At 45.4% G+C, this 26,799-nt stretch overlaps 1 protein-coding gene across 3 annotated transcripts in view; it reads right to left on the bottom strand.

The window, feature by feature from the left end:
• Positions 1-25,630, bottom strand: part of ETV6 (ETS variant transcription factor 6) — a 250,088-nt gene extending 224,458 nt beyond the window's left edge. For all 3 annotated transcript variants that reach the window (XM_010370996.2, XM_030938568.1, XM_030938569.1), the window contains exon 1: positions 24,961-25,630. In XM_010370996.2, coding sequence (XP_010369298.1) covers positions 24,961-24,993 — 33 coding nt within the window. In that variant the 5' untranslated portion in view covers positions 24,994-25,630. The remainder of the gene's footprint in view (positions 1-24,960) is intronic.
• Between the last annotated feature and the right edge of the window lie 1,169 nt (positions 25,631-26,799).

The raw sequence follows: 26,799 nt of genomic DNA, 5'->3' as shown, positions 1-26,799 counted from the left end.
AGCTCTCTTACATAAGAGAGAAACTGATGTATTTGGGCAACTACAAAGATAACATTTGGAGGGCCTAGTAGGAAAAAATACTGATTTCTGAAGGAATGATTCACTCGTCCAACATACTTTCCCTCTATTCCCAGACACTTCCTTTTTTTTTTTTTTTGTAGACGGAGTCTCGCTCTGTCGCCCAGGCTGGAGTGCAGTGGCCAGATCTTCAGGTCACTGCAATCTCCGCCTCCCGGGTTCACGCCATTCTCCTGCCTCAGCCTCCCGAGCAGCTGGGACTACAGGCGCCCGCCACCTCGCCCGGCTAGTTTTTTGTATTTTTAGTAGAGACGGGGGTTTCACCATGTTAGCCAGGATGGTCTCGATCTCCTGACCTTGTGATCCACCCGTCTCGGCCTCCCAAAGTGCTGGGATTATAGGCTTGAGCCACCGCACCCGGCCTATTCCCAGACACTTCCTATGTAAACTTTGTATTACTAAAAACGCCAGGTCTAGACCTGACTTTACTGCCTTTTTCGTTCATTCCATATAGAACTCTTCCATGGTCTCTCCTCAGATACTTGGGCAGCGGCTCTTGATACTAAGATATCCTTTATTTTATTCTGGTTTGTAGTATGAGCCCTTCTCGCCAACATCAGCCCTCCCTCAATAGTCATCCAGACTTTCTTCTTCATGGACATCTCCAAATTATTTCCCAGCAGAGTAAACTCATATCACATCCTGCTCCGCCAAATCCCCTCCTCCTTCACCACTCCCACCTGCTCAGAAAGCTGCCCCTTCCGCAGCCAGGATCAACACCCTCATTCACACACCCTCAGAACACTGTAGCTTGGCACCGTCAGAGCCACAAATGGCCCGCTGCGAGAGCCCTGCACAATTACCCAGCTCCAGCAGCTGAAACCCTCTCCCTTTCCCTTCTGTCACTGAATGTTCAAGTTCAAGGTTACTGAGAAGTGCCAGATTTCGTCTGGAAAGTCCTCCAGTCAGTGAAAACACTGAGGGAACACAGAGGTTTTCTCCACCAGGCAGCCTTCCCAGAGCAGTAGGATGGTGATAACTTTTGCTCTTGGCTAATTCAGGGTTTTCCACAAAGCATCTGCTCTGGACTCTTCCACTGTTCTGATCCACCCTGTTCACCACCTTCCTTCCCTCACCCCGAGGAGATCTTACTTCCACTTTGAAGTTCAATACTGCCGAGTGGTCCCTTTCTTAAGACTCGGCCACTCGGTATAGCTAATATTTCATAGCAGTGACCCCGCTGTTAACGTGTGTGGTGGGGGTCAGTGAGATTTCAATAAGGTGGCCGTCTGCTATGAGCAGCATGATTTACAGGCTATGTTGCTGATTATCTCTTAAAATCTCTTTTAGCTCTGCATTTTGGTGAAGAGCACTGTATATTATACGCGAGCTTTGTCTCACCCCATTAACGGAGGACAACCGTATTAGCCATCTGAGCCTGAGTTCCCATGTTACTTAATTGCTATGTCGTTGTGTTAACGAAGTTAGGAGGGGGGTTGGCAAGAGTGTAAATCACCTTCACGTACAGATATTTGTGGTTTTATTTTTCCTTTTGCCAGCTTGTCTCTCTGTTTCAATTGCCTACCATCTGCCTTTGAACAATCTAAGTGCGAGCAGATAGATTTTATTTGGAGGATGAAATGCTTTGAGCTCATCCTAGCAAAGCATTTTCATATACTGGTGTTCAGGGCATTTTCTGTTTAATAGGATCTCAGAGGCGATTCGATTTGGGTTGGGAATTGGTTCCTTCCAATACTCAGAGTACACTGTCAAATAAAAACCTCCTGATTACATTTTTCAACAGAAGGAACAAGGTAGTCAAGGGTCCAGAAGTCACCTGTCACCTTACAGTGAGCCCTAGGAACACCCCACCAGAATGCAGGTGACAAGGCAGAAGGGTAACTACTGTTTTATGCATACAGCCTAGTTTCTACTCCACCATCCTTCATTCATTTTGAGCTTAAAAAAAAAAAAAAAAAAAAAAAAAAAAGATCAGATCCAAATATGAAGCACACAGGACCTTCTGATTTCTGTTTTTTTTGTTTTTTTCACATGACCTAAAAACACCCAATTGAAAAGTAGGTTCATTCACTCAGTTCACCTGGTTGAGTTTTTCACACTAATAAGATTATTTTGACTTGAGCCAATCTGTTATTTTGAAAATACAGCCTAAAATAAAACTAACTGCTGGGTCAAAAGTCAATATACACCGGTGGGAGTCAGAAGACCTGACTTCTCGTTCTAACATGGCAATCACAGCCTTGGGTCCTTCAGTAGGTCACTTAACTGAGCTTTGGGCATTGGTCTGAAATTCCTTAAAACTATAACTCTAAATGTCTAAATTCTGTTATTCTAATGACTTTATTATTTATTTTTATTGATACATATTAGATGTACATATTTTCAGGGTACACATAATGATTTGATACATTCATAACCAAATCAAGTTAACTGGTATATCCATCACCTTAAACATCTATCTTTCCTTTACACTAGAAACATTCAAATTATTCTCTTCAAGCAATTTTAAAATGTACAATCAATTAACATGAACTATAGTCACCCTACTGATCTACTGAACATCAAATCTCATTTCTTTCTATCTAAATCTAATGACTATCTTCTGAATCACAAGTGCCTCGCACTCAGAACCGATTGGATAGATGTCAGGATGATACTTATCACAATCCTTTATTTTTGGGACAGGAGACCCAAAAATGAAAGAGGCAAAAAAGACAAGGCTGCAACCTTGGGCCTCTCTCAAAAAGCTCCCAGAACTAGCCACTCTAGCAGCAGTTTTAAGCTAGAACCCTAATTTCCTTCTCTCTTCCCCCTCTCTCACCAATCCTACCCTTTTTCAAGAACAAGTGGGATGACAACAGGGGAGATGAGGAGGTCCCTGTCTTGGGGGAAAAAAAAGCCCCAGGAACCTTTAAGGTTTGGGTTATTCCTATCACTTTTTAGGGGCAAGACAGTTAAGGAAAAGCAAGAACAACCCACAATCCCCGCTCACTTAATATCCCTCTCCAAAAAATATGGGTTTTAATAAAATGCTAGAGACCCTTCATTATAAATGATTAGAATCCAGAAAAGAATATTTTTAAAACCCTGCAAGGCAAGTTTCAAAGTGTAGTACTTATTGAAATGTCATGCTTTAGGTGGAATAATGTTTCACTTACCCATCTATCCATAAGAAAGCTATTAAAGGCCACTTCTCATTTACAAAGAGAGAATTTGTGCGTATGTCTGATCTGGTCTTAAAACTGATCCTACAAGCCACTTCCCTAAATCTCCCCAGTTATATTCGGAAGAGTGTGAGCTTCTCTGCTTTTGTTCCTAAAATGATGCTGCCCTATGGTGGGGTAAGACTCCAACAGAATTCCCTCAATCCCTTCCACCTATTCCCAGGACAGGGTGTGTTATAAACAGGACGGCACTATCCTTATAGTGAAAAATGTTACAAATGAGTAACAATAGTTAAAGAACATAACTACTCGAGTACAACCTTGAATAGGAATGCATACTTAGTTACTGAAATTACAGCAATAATTAGTTTCTAAGACCACTATTCGAAAAATTGGTAGCCTCAAACTGGGTTTCTTACCCAAACCAACTAAGACTCATATTGATTACAAAGAAAAGGGTAATTTTTAAGCTTTTACTCTACAAGAATCACAAGAAGTACTTCTCAGTTATTAGAAATTTGAAATTATTGTAATCAAAACCTGCCCAAAATCTACTGTTTTTCCCTTCTTCCGGAAAGGCATGCTTGATACCAATACTCACTACTATGTCCACTTGGCAAATTTCAGCAATGAAAACTGATATAATCTCTAATTACAAGAATACAGTGTATCCCCGAAGAACAAGAAAATTTTAAAGAAAAAAAGGAAACAATGAACTACAAAATGAATAAGCCCAGGTGAATAATTAAGTACTAACACAGTAATTTTGGGAAGGAACATGATTGGGGTAGAATCATTGAAAAGCAGAGACAAGGGCAAGATGATGGTGTGAAGATGAGTGAATGGCCGCTGGGGAAGAAGGACCTGCAGGTCAGTGGATGAGGCGCACTTGCTTGTGAAGATCTCATTTCAGCACATCCTGCTTTAAAGGTTTACAGACCAGACATGATGCGCTGGTGGCGACGGTTTCTATTTTGGGAATACAAATGAATGTATGATAAAATGAGGGAGGGCCAAGATTATTTTATATTAATAAAGGAAAAGAGGGTTCCTGTATGAATAGAACATGAATGGTAGCTCCCCAAAATACCTTTACAGAGGTGAAAGGAAAGAAAGGCTGGAGGAAGACGGGGAGGGACCCGGGGGAAGGTAGAGAACTGAATGGTAAAGCTAAATAAGCTAATAATAGAGGCAGAAGGAAGTACTGCACCACAGGAGATAGAGATGTAAAGGCAGAAAAGCAGGTGAGCCTGGGATTCGCTGGTAATTATCCTATTGCACAAGAGGCAGCGCAGCTGGGTCCTCAAAAAGAAGAAAAGAGAAGAGAAGAGAAGAAAAAGGAAAGGAAGGGAGGGAGGGAGAGAAAAAGAAAAAGAGAGAGAAAGAAAAAGAAAGAGAAAGAAAGAAAGAGAGAAAGAAAGAGAGAAAGAGAGAAAGAGAGAAAGAAAGAAAGAAAGAAAGAAAGAAAGAAAGAAAGAAAGAAAGAAAAGAAAAGAAAAGAAAAGAAAAGAAAAGAAAAGAAAAGAAAAGAAAAGAAAAGAAAAGAAAAGAAAAGAAAAGAAAGAGAGAGAGAGAAAGAAAGAGGGAGGGAGGGAGGAAGGGAGCATGGGAGGAAAGGAGAAAAGGAGGAAGGAGGGAGGAAGGAAGAAGGGAGGAAGTAAAGAAGTCCATCCCTGTCCCTTCCCCCTCCTCCCACAGTCTTTTGGATCAGACTTCAAAGTCGCTTACAATCCAAGCTTGAGATTGGCAACTGTGGACCTCAGGGTTAAAGAGTTCTACTATGATTTGTGAACAGTATTTTGATGTTTTGGGAATGTATATGGGTTTCATGTGGTGTAAAGCCCGGGAAGGGGGAAGCAAAGCCCAGGAAAGGGGAAGCAAGTTTACGGAAAACTTTTTAAAAGATATGTGTGCATGTGCATGTGGGTGTGTACAGAATTAGACCTAATTTTAATTCTCCCACAAAGTGAGAGTTGCAAAGAGTTGTAGGGATCTGAAGACATGGCCCTGAGCTCAGTACACAGAGCCAAGTACAGGAGCAGACAGGCGGCTGCGTCCCATCTTTGAGACGTGCCAAAGCAACCGGGCTGCTGGCCCACAACGTCCAACATCCTGCTCCGAAGATGGCCAGTAAGGAGGTGTGTGCGTGTGTGTGTCTTTGTTTAACAGAGGTAGCACACCTGGCTGGGCAATTGTGCAATAGGAAGCCACGGGGGGAACATTTCTTCCTGATCTCAACTTGTGATCAGATTCCACCCTGAAGCATAAGGCTTAAGTGTCCTTGCAACTTTCATCCAGAAGAAAGAAAAACATACTAAACATACTAACTAGCCCTTCTCCGACCCTGCCGGGGATTATAAAAATGGAAGAAGCTCAGAAAAGACCCTCAGCGTCTGTGCTGTCTTTGGAAACTGGGTGCCACCTTTGCCACATGGAAGACTAGTTGAAAGGCTGTTCCTCTACAGTCCTAATCTCACATGATACTCTTTTCGATAGAAGTAATTTGTGAGAATATAATGACATATCCCTTTGTAAGGCTTACCACATCAATTTTTTCAAAAAAAAAAAAAAAAGAAAAAAAAACAGTGCCAAGTCTTTTACCAAGTAACACATCACAATTTAGAACTTGGAAAGTAAGTTAGCTTTTGCTGGGTGGAGGGAGGGGAGGGTGTCCCTCCCACACAGCTACACAGGGTACTTCTTATTGCATTCCCATTGACATTTCCATCATTCTTTAAGAAAAGGCTCATGAAATTTTCTCCAAGGCAGGTCAATTTTTAAGCAATTTCAAGTGAAAACAATGTCCAACAGACCTATAGCTGTGGTAGTTCAAAAGTCTGTTCTCAGCTGGGTGTGGTGGTTCACACCTGTGATCCCAGCAATTTGGGAGGCTGAGGCCAGAGGATCACCTGAGTCCAGGAATTCAGGACCAGCCTGGCAACATAGTGAAACCTTGTCTCCACAAAAAATTTAAAAACTGGCTGGGCGCAGTGGCTCACGCCTGTAATCCCAGCACGTTGCGAGGCCAAGGCGGGTGGATCATGAGGTCAGGAGTTCAAGACCAGCCTGGCCAAGATGGTGGAACCCCATCTTTACTAAAAATACAAAATTTAGCTGGGTGTGGTAGCATGCACCTGTAATCCCAGCTACACGGGAGGCTGAGGCAAGGAACTGCTTGAGCCTGGGAGGCGGAGGCTGCAGTAAACCGAGATCACACACTGTACTCCAGCCTGGGCGACAGAGTGAGACTCCATCTCAAAAAAAAAAATTAGCCAAGTATCGTGGCATAAACCTGTAGCCTCAGCTACTTGGGAAGCTGAGGTGGGAGGATCGCTGGAGCCCAGGAAGTCGAGGCAGTGAGCTATGATCATGGCACTGTACTCAAGCCTGGGAGACAAGGGAAGTTCCCATTTCAAAAAAAAGAAAAAAAGCCACCAGGTTTGTTCTTCACCAGGTTGCTAGAACCAAGACCGTAATCCGCCATAGAACTAAATGGGGGGAGTCTCCAGATTAGATTGTGACATACTAATTCTCAGGAACCCTAAGTTCATGAGCACCAAGCCTGAGGTCCCCGTGTCCTCTGAACACTGGGCCTGGTAAGGCTGTAAAGGGAGGGGAAGTAGAAGGGGAAGGAAATGGCTTCTCACTCAACAGCCTCAACAGTGAAGACATTGAGCAAGAGTTCTGGTAGCATTCATGGAGGAAACTTTAAGTCTATAATAGAAGCTTAATAAACACCTGATGATTAAAAAAATTGTGTTCAACTACCATCCACTGGCCTTCGTCTGTGCCAGACACTGTGGTGGACACTGGAAATGTAAGCAGCACGTTGTCTGAGGATGAGGTGTGTACACTGAGTGTTTAAGAGGGAGCACAACTTCCGTGGCTGCCCCTACCTGAGCAGCTTCTTAAATGTATATGTTCACATTCGTATACAGACCTATGCTTTCTGCTCCCTAAGTGGTCCAGATCAGCACCCCTGTAACAACTCTCAACCTCCTGCCCGAGTCCTCTAGGAGCCCATCTGAGCAAAGCAAGAAGACCCTTAAATGCCCTGAGTGGACAGACAGGCCAAGAGAAGCTGCATGGAGACCGACCCACCTGTAGCCAAGATGAAGTCAAATCTGGCAGGGCTGCCAGGCGGCTGCCGCATGGGTCTGCAACAGAGAGCCCCCAGCAGGTGGTCAGGAAAACTTGTGATGGTTTTGGAGAAACTGTAAAAGGACTCTTGCTGGGGTCTGGTTGGGTTCAGGAAGTTAGAAGTTTTCACATATCCTGATGCCCTGAATCCCAGCTGTACATCAATGGCAACAAAAATAGGGAGAAAACGAGCCATTCAGGCTTGTGTGGAAGGCCCGGTTTTGCCTGCTTGTATCTGAAAGTAATTGATTTCTCCCAAGTGGTCCATTTCACACTTATCAGATCCCACTTAATCAGATTCATAACCCTAACACACTCTCTTAAGACTCCCCTCTTTAAACAAATGCCACTGGGCTATCCACTGTAAACAGCAATGTTGAGGCTGTCCTACCATCTGTAAGACATAACTTAGAGTTGTTTTTCTAGTCCCATAGTATGCTCAGTCATTCTCACTGGTTTAGTCCCTCCAGGCAATCCATTAGGAGTAAAATGAGAGGTCCAGAGAGATCTTCATCTCAGATAGGGTAGGAGAGAGCATGGGCTATACAAGAGAAGACTGGAAAGAGCTGACTCAAGTAAGACAGGGATTCTTCCCTTGACATGGAAAGGCCATTACAGACCTCAGAGAAGTTTCAGCAAGCCGTGCTGCTCTTTTGGACTCTCTCTCCCAACTAGCTCTTAGAGGAACAGGGTGAGGGAGCAACTGGCAGCCCTATATAGTGGTGACCTGCCACTGGATCCCAGACACCACAGCCAGCTGTGGCAAGGCCACACATGGCTACAACCAACAGCCACTGGCTCTCTTTTTCTGACCCAAGAGGCAACCCGGGCCACATCAAAAAAGAGGATGATCAGTTAATACATTCATTTATCTTGGGCTGTCTGTGCTGTTTCTGGCACATCCAGCCTGAAAGTTCTCAACCTTCTTCTCCAGCTATCTATATTCCCCTCCAGAAAGTAGGCAACTGAGAGGGAGAGCCTTTGTGAGTGCCCTGTGTGTACGTGTCTGTTCAGTACTTAAGCCTCACAGGAGCCCCTTAGGTATCGGAGGTAGCAGTACGTTCGCCCTGACATGGAGTCCTGATATGCTTCAAAACACAGGTCTCTACCTTTCTTCTTTCCTCAATCCTCTCAGAGTATTTGCTCAGGATGTCAACTGTGTGAGGTCTTTATCTTACATATCAAAGAGCCTGGCACCAATTAAGTCCATAATAGAAGCTTAATAAATACCTACTGATTAAGAAATTCTATTCAATTAATAGCCATTGGCTGTCCTCTGTGCCAGACCTTGAGCTGGACACTAGAAATATAAAAATGAACCCATCAGACTCCTGTCCTCAGCGGGCTTTCAGTCTAGTGTGGATGATAATTCAAGGATAACTGGATTGTTGCCAATAACAGAAGCAAGTTTAATGAGCTGCGGGAACACTGTGCCCAGCAGCAACAGGGAGGCTTGAGAAATGGACTTTCAATGACAAATTGGCTGCCAGGCAGAAAGAAGATGGAGGGAAGATTCCAGGCATTAGTGTTCATTACATGGGCTGGGCATAGTGGCTCATGCCTATAATCCCAGCACTTTGGGAGGCCGAGGTGGGTGGATCACTTGAGCCCAGGAATTTGAGACCAGCCTGGACAACATGGTGAAACCCTGTCTCTACTAAATATACAAAAATTAGCCTAGTGTGGTGGTACATGCCTGTGGTGTCAGCTACTAGGGAGGCTGAGATGGGAGAATCACCTGAGCCCAGGAAGCAGAGGTTGCAGTGAACTGAGATTACTCCAGCCTGGGCCACAGAGCGAGACCCTGTCGCCCTGAGAAAAAAGTTCATTATGTGGTTGGAACATAATGTGGAGATGATACTAGAAAGGTAGGCAGTAAAGGGCCTTGCAGGTGATAAGAAGCTGGGGTTCATGCTACACTGTGGTGTGAGACAGAGAGTGACAAGATCACATTGTTTTTATCTGCAAAGAATCATTCCAAGTTGTGTTGGGGGTGGGGACAAAATGGAGCTGGGAAGATCAGAGAGGAGACAACTGAAAGGTCCTGGGCCAGAAGGAAGGCAGTGACAGCCGGTGTGGAGGAGAAAGATGAGTGTGCACCAGACTGCCTGGCAGGCTGGGAAAGACAGCACACCTGCCCGCCCAAAGCTTCCATTCCAGTAGCAGTAAGAAGCAACAAGTGGAAGAGTCTGTTGGCGTATTGTGGACCAAGCAAGGGTCACCGTTCACTAACCTTAGCCCTGGATGGTTTTTGTGGCAGTGCTGGCTTTAAGTTGGCCTTAGAAGAATGACAGAGAGGTGACTTGGCAGAACCATTCATTTACTACCCTTCTTTTGGCGGTTCTCCCCTGCGATTCGTATCCTGGTTTTATTTAGCCCTATCTTCATAAGACTCTTAGACGGATTCTTGTAACAGAAACCTCCACCAAGAAAAGCTGCCATCTCCTCTCATATTAACCCCACTCATCAACATCTCTTGGCAGTTTCTGACTTATGTGGGACAAAAATAAATAAATAAAAACAATAATAATAAGACTCTGCCAGGCTAGCAAACTGATCCAGTCAGAGGATTATAAGAGACACCTGTTTTTCAATACAGCAGCTGCTAACACAGCAGAAGCATGGCATCATAGTAACAAGGAAGAGTTCTCTTCCATTAAAAACCCAGTAGTAGGCCGGGCGCAGTGGCTCAAGCCTATAATCCCAGCACTTTGGGAGGCCGAGATGGGCGGATCACGAGGTCAGGAGATCGAGACCATCCTGGCTAACACGGTGAAACCTCGTCTCTACTAAAAATACAAAAAAAAAAAAAACTAGCCGGGCGAGGTGGCGGGCGCCTGTAGTCCCAGCTACTCCGGAGGCTGAGGCAGGAGAATGGCATAAACCCGGGAGGCGGAGCTTGCAGTGAGCTGAGATCCGGCCACTGCACTCCAGCCCGGGCGACAGAGCAAGACTCCGTCTCAAAAAAAAAAAAACACCCCAGTAGTAGCAGCAACTGGCATGGACTGATGTTCAACTATGTCACCTGAATGTGAAAAGAAGTTCAAATAAGACTAGACACATAATAGGAGCCCTGCTTTGCCAATGTGGGAACCCAAATGCTAGTTTGTTGATGAGGAGGTGGTTTACCTATTCATCCAAGTACACTAAGGCACAAATCCTTAAAGTGGCTATTACATACTTAAGAGTGTTATCAAACACATACTGAAGCTTTTTGAAGTTTGGTTGACTCATACCCTGTGGCTGACCAAACACCTCCTCACTTAAGCCAGCTTAAAAAAAAAAGTATTGCCCAGTTTGGAATGTAGACACTAACACAGGAGCAAATAAACAACACTTTAAATTATTTTTTCAGTTTACCACTGAAGACAGACAAGACACACACACACACACGCACATACACACACATATATACACACAACCTACCAACATATAAACACCACAGGCAAACTATCTCAAATGTACAATATGTACACATTACCTTTTCAGACCAGACCAGGGAGATGCTCTTAGAAACAGCTTGTTAACAGCCTCTCACATTGCTGTTTAACAATCCGTTTATAGCCCATCACAAAGCCAAGCCTCCAAGGAGATATATTTTACATCTATGTTAGGTTTCTTCGCCACAACAAGGCTGGATTTTGTGTCATCTTTTCCTCTCTATGCCAGAAAACAGATTATGCCATAATTTCTGCAACTTATCATCCCATGAGCATGCAATACATGTGGGATATATGCAAACAGATCACAAGCACAAACCCTGGAATAAATGCAGGACGGTGCCCAAGAAAGCACAAGCCACTCCAGATAGGCCTAACTAAAGCTAAAAATAGCCCATAAAGGCATTGTGTCAGTTACCCTCTCACTGTCCTCCCTAGAGCATGCTAATTCTAACCTCCAGTGTTGGTGCTTAAGTCTGAGCCTTTGGTAGCTGTACCTAGGAACCTTTCCCTAACCCAGGAAGCTACTTTCTAAGTGTTGGAGTATGGAGAAATCGTTCAATGTACTTCAATTATTAGTCCATTCATGCACACAAATGCAGATAAAAGACTGAACCTGAAATTGTGCATTTTCTCCTAAATGTGCATTTTCTCCTGACATTTGTGCCCTGGGGCACTAGGACCAGCTGAGAGATGTCCCTTTTGGCAAATGGTGTAACAGAAACCTCTCAAGCGCTAAGCATGATCAACTGCCCAAGAACCACCCAGCCATCAGGACTAACTCTTGCCTTACACTGGCCAGTGTGCAGCAAGAATTTTCCCAAAGAAGCACAAGCTTGTCCACACAGACCCCACTTTAGGTCCCAAAAGATTAAAGGGAGTGCACTCTCACAATATGAGACCCTAGGAAGAATCACAGACACCAATTTGGGGACCAGGGCTGTGAAGAAAATTCTTTCCAATGATCTATTTGGCATTTAGTCTGACAGAAATATGTGCATAAAGGAAGGGTAACTGGGTTTTCCCAAACCAACCTCTGCAAGTCTTCCAAAAGTGCACCCAAATAAGAAATAGGCTGTGTTGTGAACTCACATTCACCTATAACCTACATATAAGCCAACCAAGAGGCGGGAAGACTATATTCTCATCCACCCACACCTCCTCCATGGTGAACCTTCAAAGACCACAGCTGAAATGAAAATGTACACAGACCAACTTTCCCTTAAATCAGACTGTTGAACATGATGGCTAACAACAAACGCACACACAGACATTCCCCCTAGTTGAGAGAAGCTCCATTTGGCCATTTTACCAAGTTTTTCAAGACAGAGAAATTCTCAGAACTGGCTAATGTTAGTGACTTGTGCCACTGGACCCACCTCTTCCCTCTTTGCTGGAATAACAAGGCCTTTCAGTGGGACCTGCTGGCTCCCCTACCTTTCTTCCTTCTTGCATTCTTAAGGTTTTTTTCCACTCTGGGGCCTTATCCCACATCTCTCCCAGCAGGGCAACCTGTCTTGCATCCAAAAGGTAAGTAAACATACTGTTGTCCATGTCAGTGGTTCCTTGTTCATTTTCTAAGGGTAGGTGGCTTCAAAAAGATAAAGCGTTGGGAAGACAGGTGTACTACCAGGTGCCCTACTTGAGATGTCACCTAACACCTAGGTCCCTTTGCTCATTGCCCTGCCCGTCTCGGCGAAACTTGAAGATACTCTTACAGCATGCTGCAAAAGATTAGAGGATCATCACTCCAGCCTTCCTGTGCTCGCCAACATTCCCCCTGGATTCCATTGTGTTCCAAAGCCACATCTGACCTACAGCTGACTTTTGCCTGCAGAGAAGCACACCCTCACCTCCTCACTCACAGCCCTGCCAGACACAAGGAGCCTCAGAGATGCAAAGAGGCAGAACACAAAATTCAGAAAGGGAGTCTTTGTTCCTTCGGTTCTCTAAAGGAAAACACTCTTACCTCACCAACTGGTATGCTCTCTCGTTCCACCTCACCCTAAAGTATTAGCGTCAGCAGACGAAGGGAAGGACTAAATGGCACAAAGTCAAAGGAGCTGGCTGCTGTCCAGGGGACTGGAGGTGTAGTCAGCCAAATCAGGTCATTCAGATCTCAAAGTCGGGGAGAACAGGAGACTTACTCAGCCTGAGGAATCTGTGTTACCCAGACTTTATCCCCAAAACAACAACTCTCCCACTGGCTTCACCCCGCTCTGAACAAAGACCAGATCAAAAGGTGCAAAGTGAGAGTGTCCTGCTGTCCCCAGCCATCACTGGCCATTAGTGGCAGTCAAGACCTATTAGTCAGGAATGGGTCTCAAAACTGCAAAGCACCAGTCAAGAGAACTCATGACACGGATCTTCAAAATCTCCCAGATCTCAAGTCAAAACAAGGACAAAATGGCCGGGCACGGTGGTTCATGCCTATAATGCTAGCACTTTGGGAGGCCGAGGTGGGAGGATCGCTTGAGTCCAGGAGTTCAAAAGCAACCTGGGCAACAAAGCAAGACATTGTCTCCACAAAAAGTTTTTTAAAAAAGTAGCCAGGTCGGCCGGGCTTGGTGGCTCATGCCTGTAATCCCAGCACTTTGGGAGGCCGAGGCGGGTGGATCACAAGGTCAGGAGATCGAGACCATCCTGGCTAGCATGGTGAAACCCCATCTCTACTAAAAATACAAAAAATTAGCCGGGTGTGGTGGCAGGCGCCTGTAGTCCCAGCTGCTGGGGAGGCTGAGGCAGGAGAATGGCGTGAACCCGGGAGGCGGAGCTTGCAGTGAGCCAAGATTGCGCCACTGCACTCCAGCCTGGGTGACAGAGCAAGACTCCGTCTCAAAAAAAAAAAAAAAAAAAAAAAATGTAGCCAGGCGAGGTGGTGCACCTGCAGTCCTAGCAACTCCAGAGGCTGAGGCAGGACGATCACTTGAGCCCATGAGTTTGCGATTACGGTGAGCTATGATCATGCCACTGTACTTCAGCATGAGTGACAGACCAAGACCTTAAAGAAAAGAGGATACAGCAATTACAAAATGCACCACGGATCCAATCCTTCAGATGTGCCATTTTTCCAAAACCTGTGACAGGGACGTGGGTTACGAGTACCCAAAGAGGCCCAAAGAAAAAGAACTCAGCTCTGTCCCTTTGGGTGCCTGGCCTGTGATCCCAGGTCAATACATGAAAATAATTAGTGAAACCACAGAGGTGAGCCAAGAGACACTACAATGAGGCTCACTCTAGCAGGAGTCTGATTTGATGGCCAAGGGCAGTTTGGGAAAGACAAATAGTCTGGAAATAACAACCAATAATAAATCTGAGAGAAGTTCCCTAGTCCAAGTTCTTTAAAGCAGTTAACAAAGGAGCTTAGCAAATCCCCGCCATCTCCCCCATCTCCCTTTTATTTATTTATTATTATTATTTTTTGAGACAGAGTCTCACTCTGTTGCCCAGGCTGGAGTGCAGTGGCACAGCCTCAGCTGACTGCAATCTCCACCTTCCAGGTTCAAGAGATTCTCCTGCTTCAGCCTCCCGAGTAGCGGGGATTACAGGTTGGCTAATTTTTTTGTATTTTTAGTAAAGACAGGGTTTCACCATGCTGGCCAGGCTGGTCTTGAACTCCTGACCTCAGGTGATTCACTTGCCTCGGCCTCCCAAAGTGCTGGGATTACAGGCGTGAGCCACCACATCCCACCCCATCTTCCTTTTTATGAAGTCTCCATAATAGTTCCTCCTGTATACCCTAGTGCAGATCTACCTGTCCACATATTAGTCACAAGGCTTGAGACCATACACATTCTAAATTGTCTCTTGACTTTGGTTTTTTTGTTGATATATAATAGTTGTGCATATTTTGGGGGTACACGTGACATTTTGATATCTGTGCAGATGTGTAATGATCAGATCAGGGTAGCTGGCATTTCCACTGCCTAAAACATTTTTCTTTTGTGTTTGGAACATTACAATTCTTCTCTTCTAGTTATTTTGAAATACACAATAAACTATTGTTAACTCTAATTTCCCTACTGTACTAATGAATACTATACCGTATTCTTTCTATCTAGCTGTATTTTTGTGCCCCTTCGCCAACTTCTCTTCATCCCTTGACCTTGATTCTTCAGTAGAGACCCCGGCATTCTTCCAGGCCACACCTGCAGTGAGGTGGGCAGATCTGGGCCCTCCCTCTTCCTTCCTCACCTCATAGCAGTGCCAGAACTTCCACTGCCACAACCTAGATTCACACTTTCACAACCTAGATTCACACTTTCACAACCTAGATTCACACTGCCACAACCTAGATTCACACTTTCACAACCTAGATTCACACTTTCACAACCTAGATTCACACTGCCACAACCTAGATTCACACTTTCACAACCTAGATTCACACTGCCACAACCTAGATTCACACTTTCACAACCTAGATTCACACTGCCACAACCTAGATTCACACTTTCACAACCTAGATTCACACTTTCACTACCTAGATTCACACTTTCACAACCTAGATTCACACTTTCACTAGGGAAACAAGAGAAAGTGTTGGGGGAATGGTTAACCTCAGAGACAGGCTGTTCTCTGGGGTTCGATTTTTTAAATTACGAGCCTTATTTCTATCTGTAGCTCATTTTTTCCAGGAAATGCGTTAGCATGTCATCTTTGGCTGTGGCATTCTCACGTATAGGGGACGTAAGTGAAGCAGGATTACTGACCTCATCAAAGAGATAAGTCCTAAGAAAGATAAAGTTACATACATGGCCTGTCATAACCCAAGGGAGAGGGGATAGGTCAGCTGAGAAGAAAATCACAAACTTCCACTTGTGGTTTCCAGGAGGACATCAGAGGAGCAGTTTCTCTCCAAACCTAAACTCTTGCTTCAAGAGTATGAAGTAGCCCACGCTTATTTCATGGGGGTAGGAGGGAGAGGTAGGTAACATTTTCTCCACGATTCCTCAAAAAAGGGTCATTTGCCAGTGTACAGCTCATCTTCTCATTTGCTATGTACATACAAAGAATGACTCAGGATCGAATTTAGGTCCACAGCAAGAAGAATACAACTGCTGAAAAGACACTTCGGTGCCCTCACATCTGCTAGAGAGGAAGGTTTCCCCATGCCCCAAAGTAACAAATTTGGCCTTTTCAAACTCTTCTGTATAATTAAACTTCCACGAAGGGCCATCTACTCCCCGCTCTTGAAAGTGAACATTCACCAGCCCACAGCAAACAGTGTCTGTTCTGTGGTCAGACAGACATGAAACTGCCTGTTAAACAAAAGCAGACTAGAGAATTGATGCTCTCTTTCAAGTCTCACCCCAGTCACAAATAATAAGCAACTGTATGAAGGAGCAGATCCCTGAATAGGTTCAAATACTTGAGCGCTGAGTAATAATGCTAGTTAGACTCACTGTACAGTACTTTCAGACTTAGGTTTTTTTCCTTTTCTTTCATCTCTGGAAACTTCCTCAGAACCATATTAGCTATTCCTTCAACATTCTGCTGTAAGATTCAAAAGGCATTTGCTATTATCATATAATTGCACTTGGCTCATCTCTCCTATTGTTGAGGCTTGTATTCAATTAAAGTTAAAATAAGAGCTTTTTTGAGCACTGACTGAGTGACCCCAGCGCTGTGAACAACTCAATGGGATACTGACAAGAGCACTGTGCAGGGAGTCAGCTGACTCGGGAGGCCTAGATTTTAGTTTAGATGGCACCACCAACCAGCCACAGGAGCTTGAGCAAGGCCATTAACATCCCTGGCTGGGGGCTGGGGACGGCGGCTCACGCCTGTAATCCCAGCAGTTTCGGAGGCTGAGGTGGGAGGATCAATTGAGGTCGGGAGCTTGAGTCCACCCTGGCCAACATGGTGAAACCCCATCTCTACTAAAAATACAAAAATTAGCCAGGTGAGTGGTGCACACCTGTAATTCCAGCTACTTGGGAGGCTGAGGCACCACAATCGCTTGAACCTGGGAGACAGAGGTTGCACTGCGTTGAGATCTTGGCATCGCACTCTAGCCTGGGTGACACAGCGAGACTCTGTCTCAGAAACAAAAACAAAAACCATCCCCTGGCCTCTGTATTCTCAACTGTATAATGTGGGCACAGAACCAGAAAATCTCTAGCCTCTTCCAGATCCACGTGTTATGGAGGATGTACAAAGGAGGAGAAGAACTAACTTTTTAGCAGTATAAAGCACTACATTAGGCAATGTACATATCCCAACAACCCTAAGAGACACACATTTTTATTACCACTTCAGATGAGTTAACAGGTTCATGATTAAGTAACTTGAACAAGTTCAGGAACCAGAAGTCATGGGTCTGTCTACACCACTGTCTGTGCTCTTCCCCTGGAGCATCCACAGCATGGCAGTAAGGTAGAGCCCTTTTCCGAGCACCTTACAATCCCCTTACGGGAAGTCAACTTTACAGGTAAGAACAAAGAACAACATAAGACAGAACAAAATGCAAGTCAAAATCGAAAGACGTGGTGATTGGAACTACACTGTGGCAACACGAACACCACTGAACACACTCACCAACAGAACCCAGCAGGGCAACGCGTCCTTTCTGGGTCATTCAGGAAATGAAGTAGTTTTCCGTACATCTGACTCCCACATACAAAGGGAAAATACCCCCCAGGAGGCCATCAGGCCTCAAGCCTGCAAGATGCATTGGCTACCTCTTTTGTGTCTTCATGAGGGAGTACTTTTCATAAATCAGTCATCCACGTAACTGAAGCTTAGCCTTTTAAAACTTAACATTATTCTTATGCCAACCATTTTTGTTAGAAATCTTTCCAAAATACATTGCATTCTTTCTTCACTTCTGAAATCTCATAACATGAACTCTGGCTTTCACTTGGAAGTCGCAATGATGAACACTAATATCAAGTCATGTGAATCTGCAAAAGCAAGCTATGCTTTCTGAATTCTTGCCTGCTTTTCCTCATTTTTCCTCTGCTGTGGTCTTAGAGGAACATGGGCCTAGGACGGAACGCTGATTCTGACTCTGGCTTGATCAGTTAGGAATGTGATCTCAAGCCAGCTCTTTAAGGGCCACAAGACTCAGTTTCCTCATTTGTTTCTTGAGAAATGTGGATATGCTCTCTGAATCCCCTCATATTACCTCCACAACACTTCTCTCTCTTTCTCTCCCTACATCTGCTCTGAAGACTCTCTTCCTTCGAGTTGTTCAAAATCAGAAATGTATAAAGTCAGATGGCGAAAACGCTCTCTTCGTTCCAGGAAATTAGAACAGGCGAGTCGGGTCAGGCCATTGAGATAGGAGTCAAAAAAAGATGATTCCTTTTGTTATAGGGGAAAAAAATCAGGGAATATCTGAAATAGATTCCTGGAAATCACATAATATTAAAGATGTACACGAGAGATGGTTTAAGAAAAACAAAAATTGTGATTATGGATTGTGTGAAAACCTTTAAAAGGAAACAAACAAAAAAAAAAAAGTTGTGTAAGGAGAAGCAACTGACCAGGAAGTAAAAAGCAGGCAAAGAAGGTGTCTAGCCTGAGGCCGGGCAGGATGAGGACACAATCTCTCAGATTTCCAACCACTTCATTAAGGAGTCACAAAGCACCGAAGGAAGGAAGAGAAAAACAGAGACGGAAAAGAAAGGCCTCTGAGAAAAACACAAAAGGCCCAAAATGAAACCCATCAAAAGACAAAATCTCACCAGAGGACATTAGAGACGGGTGTAAATATGGAAAAGTTAGACATTCATTCCACAGTGGGTGGTGGCTTGGTGTGACCATCTGGTAGTCCCCACTACTTGTGTAATGGCTAGGAAGATCCATCTTCAGAAGAGACAGGGAAGCAGAGGAAATTCAGAACCTCTGCAAGCACTTCTGCCAGCTCTATTCCTGCCTCTCATCTCAGCTTACGTAACGATCCACCAGCCAGCCGTCACTTCAAGTTTCCTAATTTTCTTCGCAAAGATGGCTGCACTTTGGAATACCCTCACAGAAAATACTTTGGAATGAGAGTGCCACGATACAGATTCTGGCCTTAGCTTTGCCACTTACAGCCTGGGAGATCTTAGGCCAATACATCACTTAACCTCTCTGGGCTTCAGTTTCCTCATTTGTAGAATGGAGAGAAAAAGTGCATCCCTGAGAGAGCTGTGAAGAGTAAACGAGATAATGTATAGAAAACAGCACAAGGACCAGCATGCAGCAGTATTCAATAAATGATGCCGGTGATGATGATGGAGGAGGAAGAGGAAGAGGAGGAGGAAGAGGAAGAAGTAAAAGGGGAAGAAAGTGTTTTGTAATAAATCACTATATAGCTGTAAGCTACAACTGGTTGTTATAGAACAACGGCCACTAAAACAGCAGACAAACACGTTTAATTACAGAGAATTTATAAAATTTCAGAAATGCAAGCATTCTAGTTTCCTGTAAGCGAAATCCATAGGGCTGAGTGAGCAGTTATGCTCATCTAAGAGTCCACACTTATGGGGTAAAATGCCTTCCCTAATCAAGCCTCTCGCCCACACTCTGGGAATTCCAGATCATTTAGAAAACAACCAGGCTGAATTATATATTTTCACTATCTAAGAAGAGAAGGTTATCAAATTAACAGAGCAAATAAAATGTGTGGTAATATTTCGACACCAAACGAACAGTTCCAAGCACATGGTAGCACTGGTTTCTACCCAATGGATAATGTGGAACACGAATCATTTTTGCCTATTCATCGGAGCTTTCCCTGAGATGCCTCAGTAAGCAACACTTTATTAGTTTGGTTCCTGTATGTTTGGAAAATCAATAAAAATGTGTTTGTTTTTTAATAGGCTATAATTCTAACTTTTCACTAATTTAGTCTAGTCTTTCTGTCCCCAAATACTAGGTTTGGCAGTGAACAGTCTTTAAGCTGGGCCCCTTTTGGCGTGGGAACCCTGAGTAAATGCACACTCATTCTATTCAACAAATACACACGGAGACTGGTTCCCAACACACATCTAACAACAAATACGGCAGAGGTGGACTCTTGCCTGAAAACAAGCTCCAGAGTTGTCTCTAAAGTAGTATTCACACAGAAAAAAAAATGTCATTTCTATCTCGCACACGCTATGGGGCTTCATCCGACACTGCATCACTCGGCTGGGAGATCCACACTAAAGGGCAAGTTTTAATTGGTGAAAAAAATGAAACTGCCGTGTGAGTTACTCCCAGCAACCCTGTGCCCCCACCTTGCCCCCAGCTCCTTCCTGGTGTGCACAAATACAGCTGCACTCAGAGGAGCAGAATGTGACTTAGATCTGCCTGCCTCTGGTGCTCACATTTGGGGTATTTTTTGCCCTTGACTTACTTATCCTGAGGAGGATACTTTCCATAGCTACTTCTTCAGGGCTAGCTGCCACGTTTTTAGCTTTGGCTGTTTGAAACAGGGAGCTTACTACACAAAAATTAAAGTATAAATAGGATTGGCTGACCCTTGATAAAAGAGACTACGGCCCACCCAAGGATTCCTCAAAGGAATCCTAACAGCAGATAAGGGGCCTTCAGCCCAAAACAGAATTTGCAGTATATATATATATGTGTGTGTGTGTATATATATAGAGAGAGAGAGAGAGAGCGCGCTGCAAATAGTGGTGCCAATACAAGTCCATCAGGCCCTTCTTCCCTCATCCCCTCCCTCCTACTACTTCCTCTTCTCACACCTGACCAGACCCCAGTGGCCCATTTCTCCCCCCACATACCATCTTCCTTGGCACATACCCCTGTGCCCTCAGACCAGCTGGCTTGTGATTAAAATGGACCAAACTAGGAAGTGCCAGAGAGAGTGAAGCCTATTGTATCGAGTTTCCTTGGCCTTTTATAGGGACACACTACGAACCCAGAGAATGCAGTGGCCTGAGAACCTGTAGGCCTGTGTCCTCCAAACCTGGCTCACTCACCCATGGGTTGAGGCAAACCCCTTAGCTCTCTGGATTCCCTCTCTATAAAAAATAGGAGGTTGGCTCAGGGGATCTCTAAGGTCTCTCAATTCAGAACATTTGAAAGTTCCCTGATTCTATTGTCAGAAACACTGAGGGGCACTCAGAAGCCTGCTAATCTGAACCTGTTAAAGCAATTCCTCAAGCTCCTTTGTTGTACCTTTTCCTCAATTTCCTTCTTTGTTAGTTTTGACATAAAAGTAGTTTTTGAGAATTTTATCAAAATAATAAAACATTAGGCTGGGCACAGCGGCTCATACCTGTAATCTCAGCACTCTGGGAGGCTGAGGCGGGCAGATCACTTGAGGTCAGGAGTTCGAGACCAGCCTGGCCAACATGATGAAACCCCCATCTCTACTAAAAGCACAAAAATTACCCGGACGTGGTGGCAGGCACCTGTAATCCCAGCTACTTGGGAGGCTGAGGCAGGAGAATTGCTTGAACCCAGAAGGTGGAGGTTGCAGTGAGCCAAGATCGCACCACTGAACTCCAGTCTGGCAACACAGTGCAACTCTGTCTCCAAAGAAATAATAATTATAAAACATTTTTGTATCAAAATTCTATTAATAAGAATTTGAGGACAGACCCCCCCCCCCCCCCCCAGGAGTGCTCCAGCCCTCTCTAAGGCTGTAGTGGGCCCTATTTAGGGCTTTCTGCAAGCAAGCCAGTGGATGAAAGTGTTACGTCACCCTGAGGTTACACGCAGACAGAAAGAGCAAAGGGGGCTGGCCTCCTCCCACCTCTCACTTCACATCAGCAAACATTACTGAAAAATATTTCTATGTCACCTGCCAAGTCAGCTACTAGGACACCAAGGTAATCGTCACTAAACCCAAGGAGCCCAGAGTCCGGAAGGAGAATTCGAAAGAGTCTCCCAATTAGTAGCAAAATTTTAAAGACCAGATTTCCTTTTGCTATGGAAGCTGACTGATAAGGACAGCAGGGAAAGAGGGGACTAGAGACACCGTGCAACTCGTTTTTGTATTCTGGTTAGTCCTGGCCCACTAACGCGCTGTGCCAAGCCTGACAAGGGACTGTGTCTGCTAGGCCACAACCACCTTCTGCAGCAACTTGGGCAAACTCAGAACTGAACAGGTGACTTGAAGGTGAAGGCTGATGATGGAAAAGACAGCCTCTTCCTTCTTCCTGTGACCAGCACAGTCAGCCATGCAATCCTCTTTAAAATAATTTGACTTTTTATAGAGAGTTGATCCTTTCCTTCCATTTAAACAACTCTAAATGGTCAAGAATTGAAGCATCTGAACTTCTATGACAACAGTGCCACAACCTTCAAGTGTTGTAGGGCAGACCTCCCAGGAGTGCTCGAGCACTCCTGCTTTCTGCAAGTTGAGTGTAGAGAAACAGTAAGGCTCAGTGAGAGTTTCGGGGCCCTTGGAGTAGTCAACCTCTCTTCTACTGTAAAAAGTGTGTGTTTGATATTAACTTCCCCAGGTGATGCGTGCAAAAGAAATAGAAAAGCCCTTATCAGGCATTCACTGTGAGCTGCCACCACATGAGCCATCTTTACAAAGGCGTCACTGATTGACCAATTCAGAAACTTTCACCTTGGAAACTCCACCCAAATCGGACACTACTCTTTTCTATCAGAGCAGGCAATGCTCAGAAATAAACAAAGTACTTCCCTCTGTGGCTGCCTCTGGTCAGGCTACTCTGTGCTGCATCTCACCAGCCGCTGAGGAACTGTCTGCCTGCTGACCCACTACTTGTTAGGAATGAAAGCAAGTGAGGACCGTTTCAGGAGTGGAGAGAAGGAGTGAGAGAAACCTCTCCGTAGTGAGGGCCTTTTGTGTCACATGAGTTCGGTATATCAGGTTCATCAGCTCATCCTTGAAAACCTCTGACATTTGTTCTTCACTACACAGAAAAGTGTATTGTTTACTGGACTCTAGAAGCAAGCAACTTGCTTGTGGGTTACCAGCAAACATTTTTTATTATGCAGTCACCGTACCACATCCCAAGGACTAAATGAAACGCAGCACACATCACCAGAACATTTCAGATGACCTGGAATAATCCCAGTCCTTGATCTCTAGTGCTTACTATTGTAACATTGTGAATTAAACAAACTCCATGGAAAGATACTCTTCACATACGTTCACCTAGACGCATGCAGTCTAAGCAAATACATACTGGTTCCATTAAGAACAATCCAAAATAAAAGTGATTCTTTCCTTTCTGGTAAAGAACATTAAATCTATTTTAATTACATAGAAGTACACAGTAATGAAAAGAGGCACCCTAAAAGAACTGAGTTGTAAGCAATAAGGAAAAAATGATATGCAAATTATAGACACAATTTTCATGTTGCATTTAAGAAAGCGTTTTGCTTGGGATTGGTTCTGTATGTGAGTAAAGCAAGGGACTGTTGTACTCTTTTTCCGACTGGAGCACAATGAAACAAACCACTCAGTAGCAGTCTGCAGCCAGCACACCACCATAAGCCCATCAGAACGGTGGGGATGCAGTTTAGAAGAGAATCAAGAAAGGTCACAGAAAGCATTGCTTTTTGTTGTTTTGTCCTAAAGTTACTGATCTGTAGTTGGTCCAGATTTTCCTGATACCGAGTTTATTGCCACTGAGCTAAATACAATTTATTGATTGAATACCTTACTCTTTAGTTACCTCTATGTTATGAAGCATTAAATACATGAGATTACCTATACCGCAGGATTTTCCTGAACTCGGTGTAGAATCTAATTTATACCACAAAAGAAACTGGTTTTGAAGTATTAATATCAAAGTACCCCCAAGTTCTTTAGTGTGGCACGCCCCATGCCCACAGACATACTGCTACCTCCAGATATGTACAAACACAAAAGCCTAAAAGTTCCATTGGGCATTTTTGTGAGGCAAAAACAAAGAAGCCCAACACACCTTTTGATTTCACATTAGCCTCTCCTCAAACCCATGAAAATGTTTTCTGATAAGAAACCCCAAAATGTGATTCTAACTATAGAAAACCTAGTAAGCCCGTGATGAACTACTGCGTTTCCCCTACACAGACTTTAATTGAAAGGCAGTGTTAAAACAGGAAGGGTTTTTCTAACTCCCCACAGACGAAGAAAACAGGTTATTTGTCCATTGTTGCTGTAGTGTCCATTCAATGAACATACATTCAATAGGCCAAACCAAAACAAAACTTCAGCGGCTTCGGCCTCTCACAGGGGCGGAAGGCTTTCTACCTGGGTACTGGTGGAATAGTGAAATGAATAGTGTACAATAAATGCAGCGATGGGAAAAATAACTGGGGTAGATGGATAAATCATCCTGCCTCCCAATGGTGGCAAACTTTACAACAACTTTTCAGGAGCAACAAACCGCAGCACCACAGTCTTTACAGATATATAGACATGCATACACACAACTACTGGGTAGCCCAGCAGTGTGTTTACAAACATCCACCGCCCTGCATTTACAATACTGCAAAACCGGCCAGAAAGCTGGGAGAGTGCTGCTCTTAGATACCCTCTCTGCACTGTCAAACACAGAAGGTCATTTTGCCTGGTTGCTTAGTTCTTCGTCTCCCTGCATCACAGGAGTTTTCTACTTTGGGATTACTCAACTTTCATATGGATCAGAGTAAAGTAACTATTCAGCAACTTTATTCACCTTGGTTTAAAAAAAAAAATTTATTGTGCAATGCCTAGGAAAAGCTGACACCAGGACTGTCTCTCCGACAGCTCTTGCAATTACAATCAGACGAGAGGGAAAAAAATCATGTCTGATCAGACCCAGAGAGTCCTTTAAAAAAATAAAGAAAAAGATTCTATCGCCGCTGGGACTGAAGAACTTTTTTTCTAAGAAGACCACCCCTCGGGAACAAAAGTTACATTTCAGTCACATGTTGGGTGTAGGAAAGGGAGCAGGTTTTTGGGGGTTTTTTTAAGCGCACGAATTACGGGGGTGTTTTACAGTTCTGGAGACAATCCGGGTTGCTCCTGACCAATTGTGACCGGCATTTCATTGTCAAAAAGCAAGAGGGTGGGAGCCGAGGAGCCGGCAGGGGCTCAGCGGTGGGGAGTAGCAAGGTTATGCTAAAGGGTACAGCCGCCGCCGCGAGCTGCATCTCCTTCCCTCGCGCCCCAAATAATTTACTGCGAACAGAGCAACTGCAACAGCCCGCTCTGAGGAGCCCAGCACGACTGCCCTGGCCGGTGCAGCTCAGGGTTTCCACCACGGAGAGGGAGGGGAGAAGATTTTTACCTTAATGCTACACTGAGCAGGAGTCTCAGACATGTCTCACAGCGAGAGAGATCAGGAAGTTCTCAGGTTTTTTCCACTTTCCTTTCCTCTCCCCAACCCAGAAAGGCTCCACCGCCAGCCGGACGCGGTCATTTAAGAAGTTTCTTCCAGCATCTCTCCCGGCAGCCGCCCCGGGGGTCTGGAGCGCGCGGGGCGGGGCGGGGCGGCCGGCGGAGTTGGGCGCGCGGGGCGGCGGGGGCGTGGGAGCCGGGCCCGAGCGCGGCGGCGGGGTCTGCAGGTCGCGGCGCGGCGCGGGGACCCGGGACGCAGCCCGGCCAGCCTCCCGGTCTCTCCTCCCACCCGCAGCCGGCGCCCCCGCCCCCCGCCCTCCCGCCGCTCTCCCTCGCTCTCTCGAATGTTTTCCTTCCTGGAAGAGAGAAACTGAAAGGCAGAACTGAGAAAGCTCTTTGCTCATTGATCTTGAGAGTTTCAGTGCAGAAACTGACGTGAATTCCCAGCACTGAGCTCTGCCTCTTAAAGGAGCCACCAGGAAATAAAAGCTCGGGTTACAGCCCGGCATCGGGGAAATAAAAGCCGCGCGGGGGAGGGGCGGCCGCGGGGGCGCGGGCGGAGGAAACCCGGGGAGCGGGGCCGCGCGACGCCGCGGCTGCGAGCGGGGCGAGCGGCGCAGCCCCCCAGGCCGGCCCCCTGTGCGGGCGCCCGCCCTCCACGCCGCGAGACCTCCCGCTGACGGAGCCAATTTCCGGGCTTAAGGAAGACACCTTTAAAAAACGTTACATCGTGGCCCCAGACACCACAAAACAGGTTTTATTAAACTCCTCCCACCTCCCCTGGCTCCATCTCTTGGATACATCGATATGTACAAGGGTTTTGAAACGTTTCCCTAAGCGCAGATGCAACGAAAGTAATTATCTATGAAGGGCCATTCCGGTAAGGACGCGGAATCCGAAGGAGGAAATAAAACAATAGCCTTTGTTCTGCTTCTCGACCGCTGCCTCTTTAAGAGAATCCACCAGGAAATGGGAGATCGGGTTACAGCCTGCACACGGGGAAATGTGGGGAGAGCGGGCGCCCGAGCGCGACGCCGGAGACAAAGCCGGGGCGGCCGCGCCGCAGACGCTGGGGGACCGCCGGGCGGGGGGATTCCCGGGGAAGGTGGGCGCCCCGGAAAGAGGTGGCGCCGCGCGCCCGCTCGGGGATGCGGCGGCCGCGGGCGCTTCCCCAGCCGAGCACGCGCTCCGGGAAGGGAAGGTTGCAGGGTAGTTATCAAAGGCAGCCGAGTTCCTTTTCCTGACCTCCCCCTCCTGTTTCGAAATCCACTGCCCTTTTAAAGAAATAGCGGCCGCCACCAACCGAAATAGGTGACTCGACTACAAAGTTGGCAGGACGTGTTCCTACAGATAATACCCCTCCCCAGGACCGCTTCTGTGAAACCGTCATTGGCCGGTTGATTGGATGGCCCTGGGATCCTGCAGGGGGAGGAATATTTGGTTGGAAAAGCAGTTGAGGGTGGTTGGGGCCGTTGGGGCTGAGGGGTCTAGCCTTGTCCACAAGTGGTCTGATTACTTTATTATTTTTATTATTATTTACAGTCTCTTAAATTGCCCTGAAGTGTCCACCACAAAAAACTGAGAACATTATCATTATACTTAAATTCTAACCTTGTTAACACATATATGGGGGTTTAATATGTGGATGTGTAATGTAAAACGAAATTTGTTGTAATTTCGTCTTTATTGAGTAATATGTTAAATATGGTATAAATATGTATATATGCATGTATACCCATATATGTTACCTGCACCTCACCAGGACACATTTCCCCGAGTCTCCCCACCC

The sequence above is a fragment of the Rhinopithecus roxellana genome, chromosome 10 (assembly GCF_007565055.1).
Source record: "Rhinopithecus roxellana isolate Shanxi Qingling chromosome 10, ASM756505v1, whole genome shotgun sequence".
Lineage (NCBI taxonomy): Eukaryota > Metazoa > Chordata > Mammalia > Primates > Cercopithecidae > Rhinopithecus > Rhinopithecus roxellana.
This window is presented reverse-complemented; position numbering and strand designations above follow the sequence as displayed.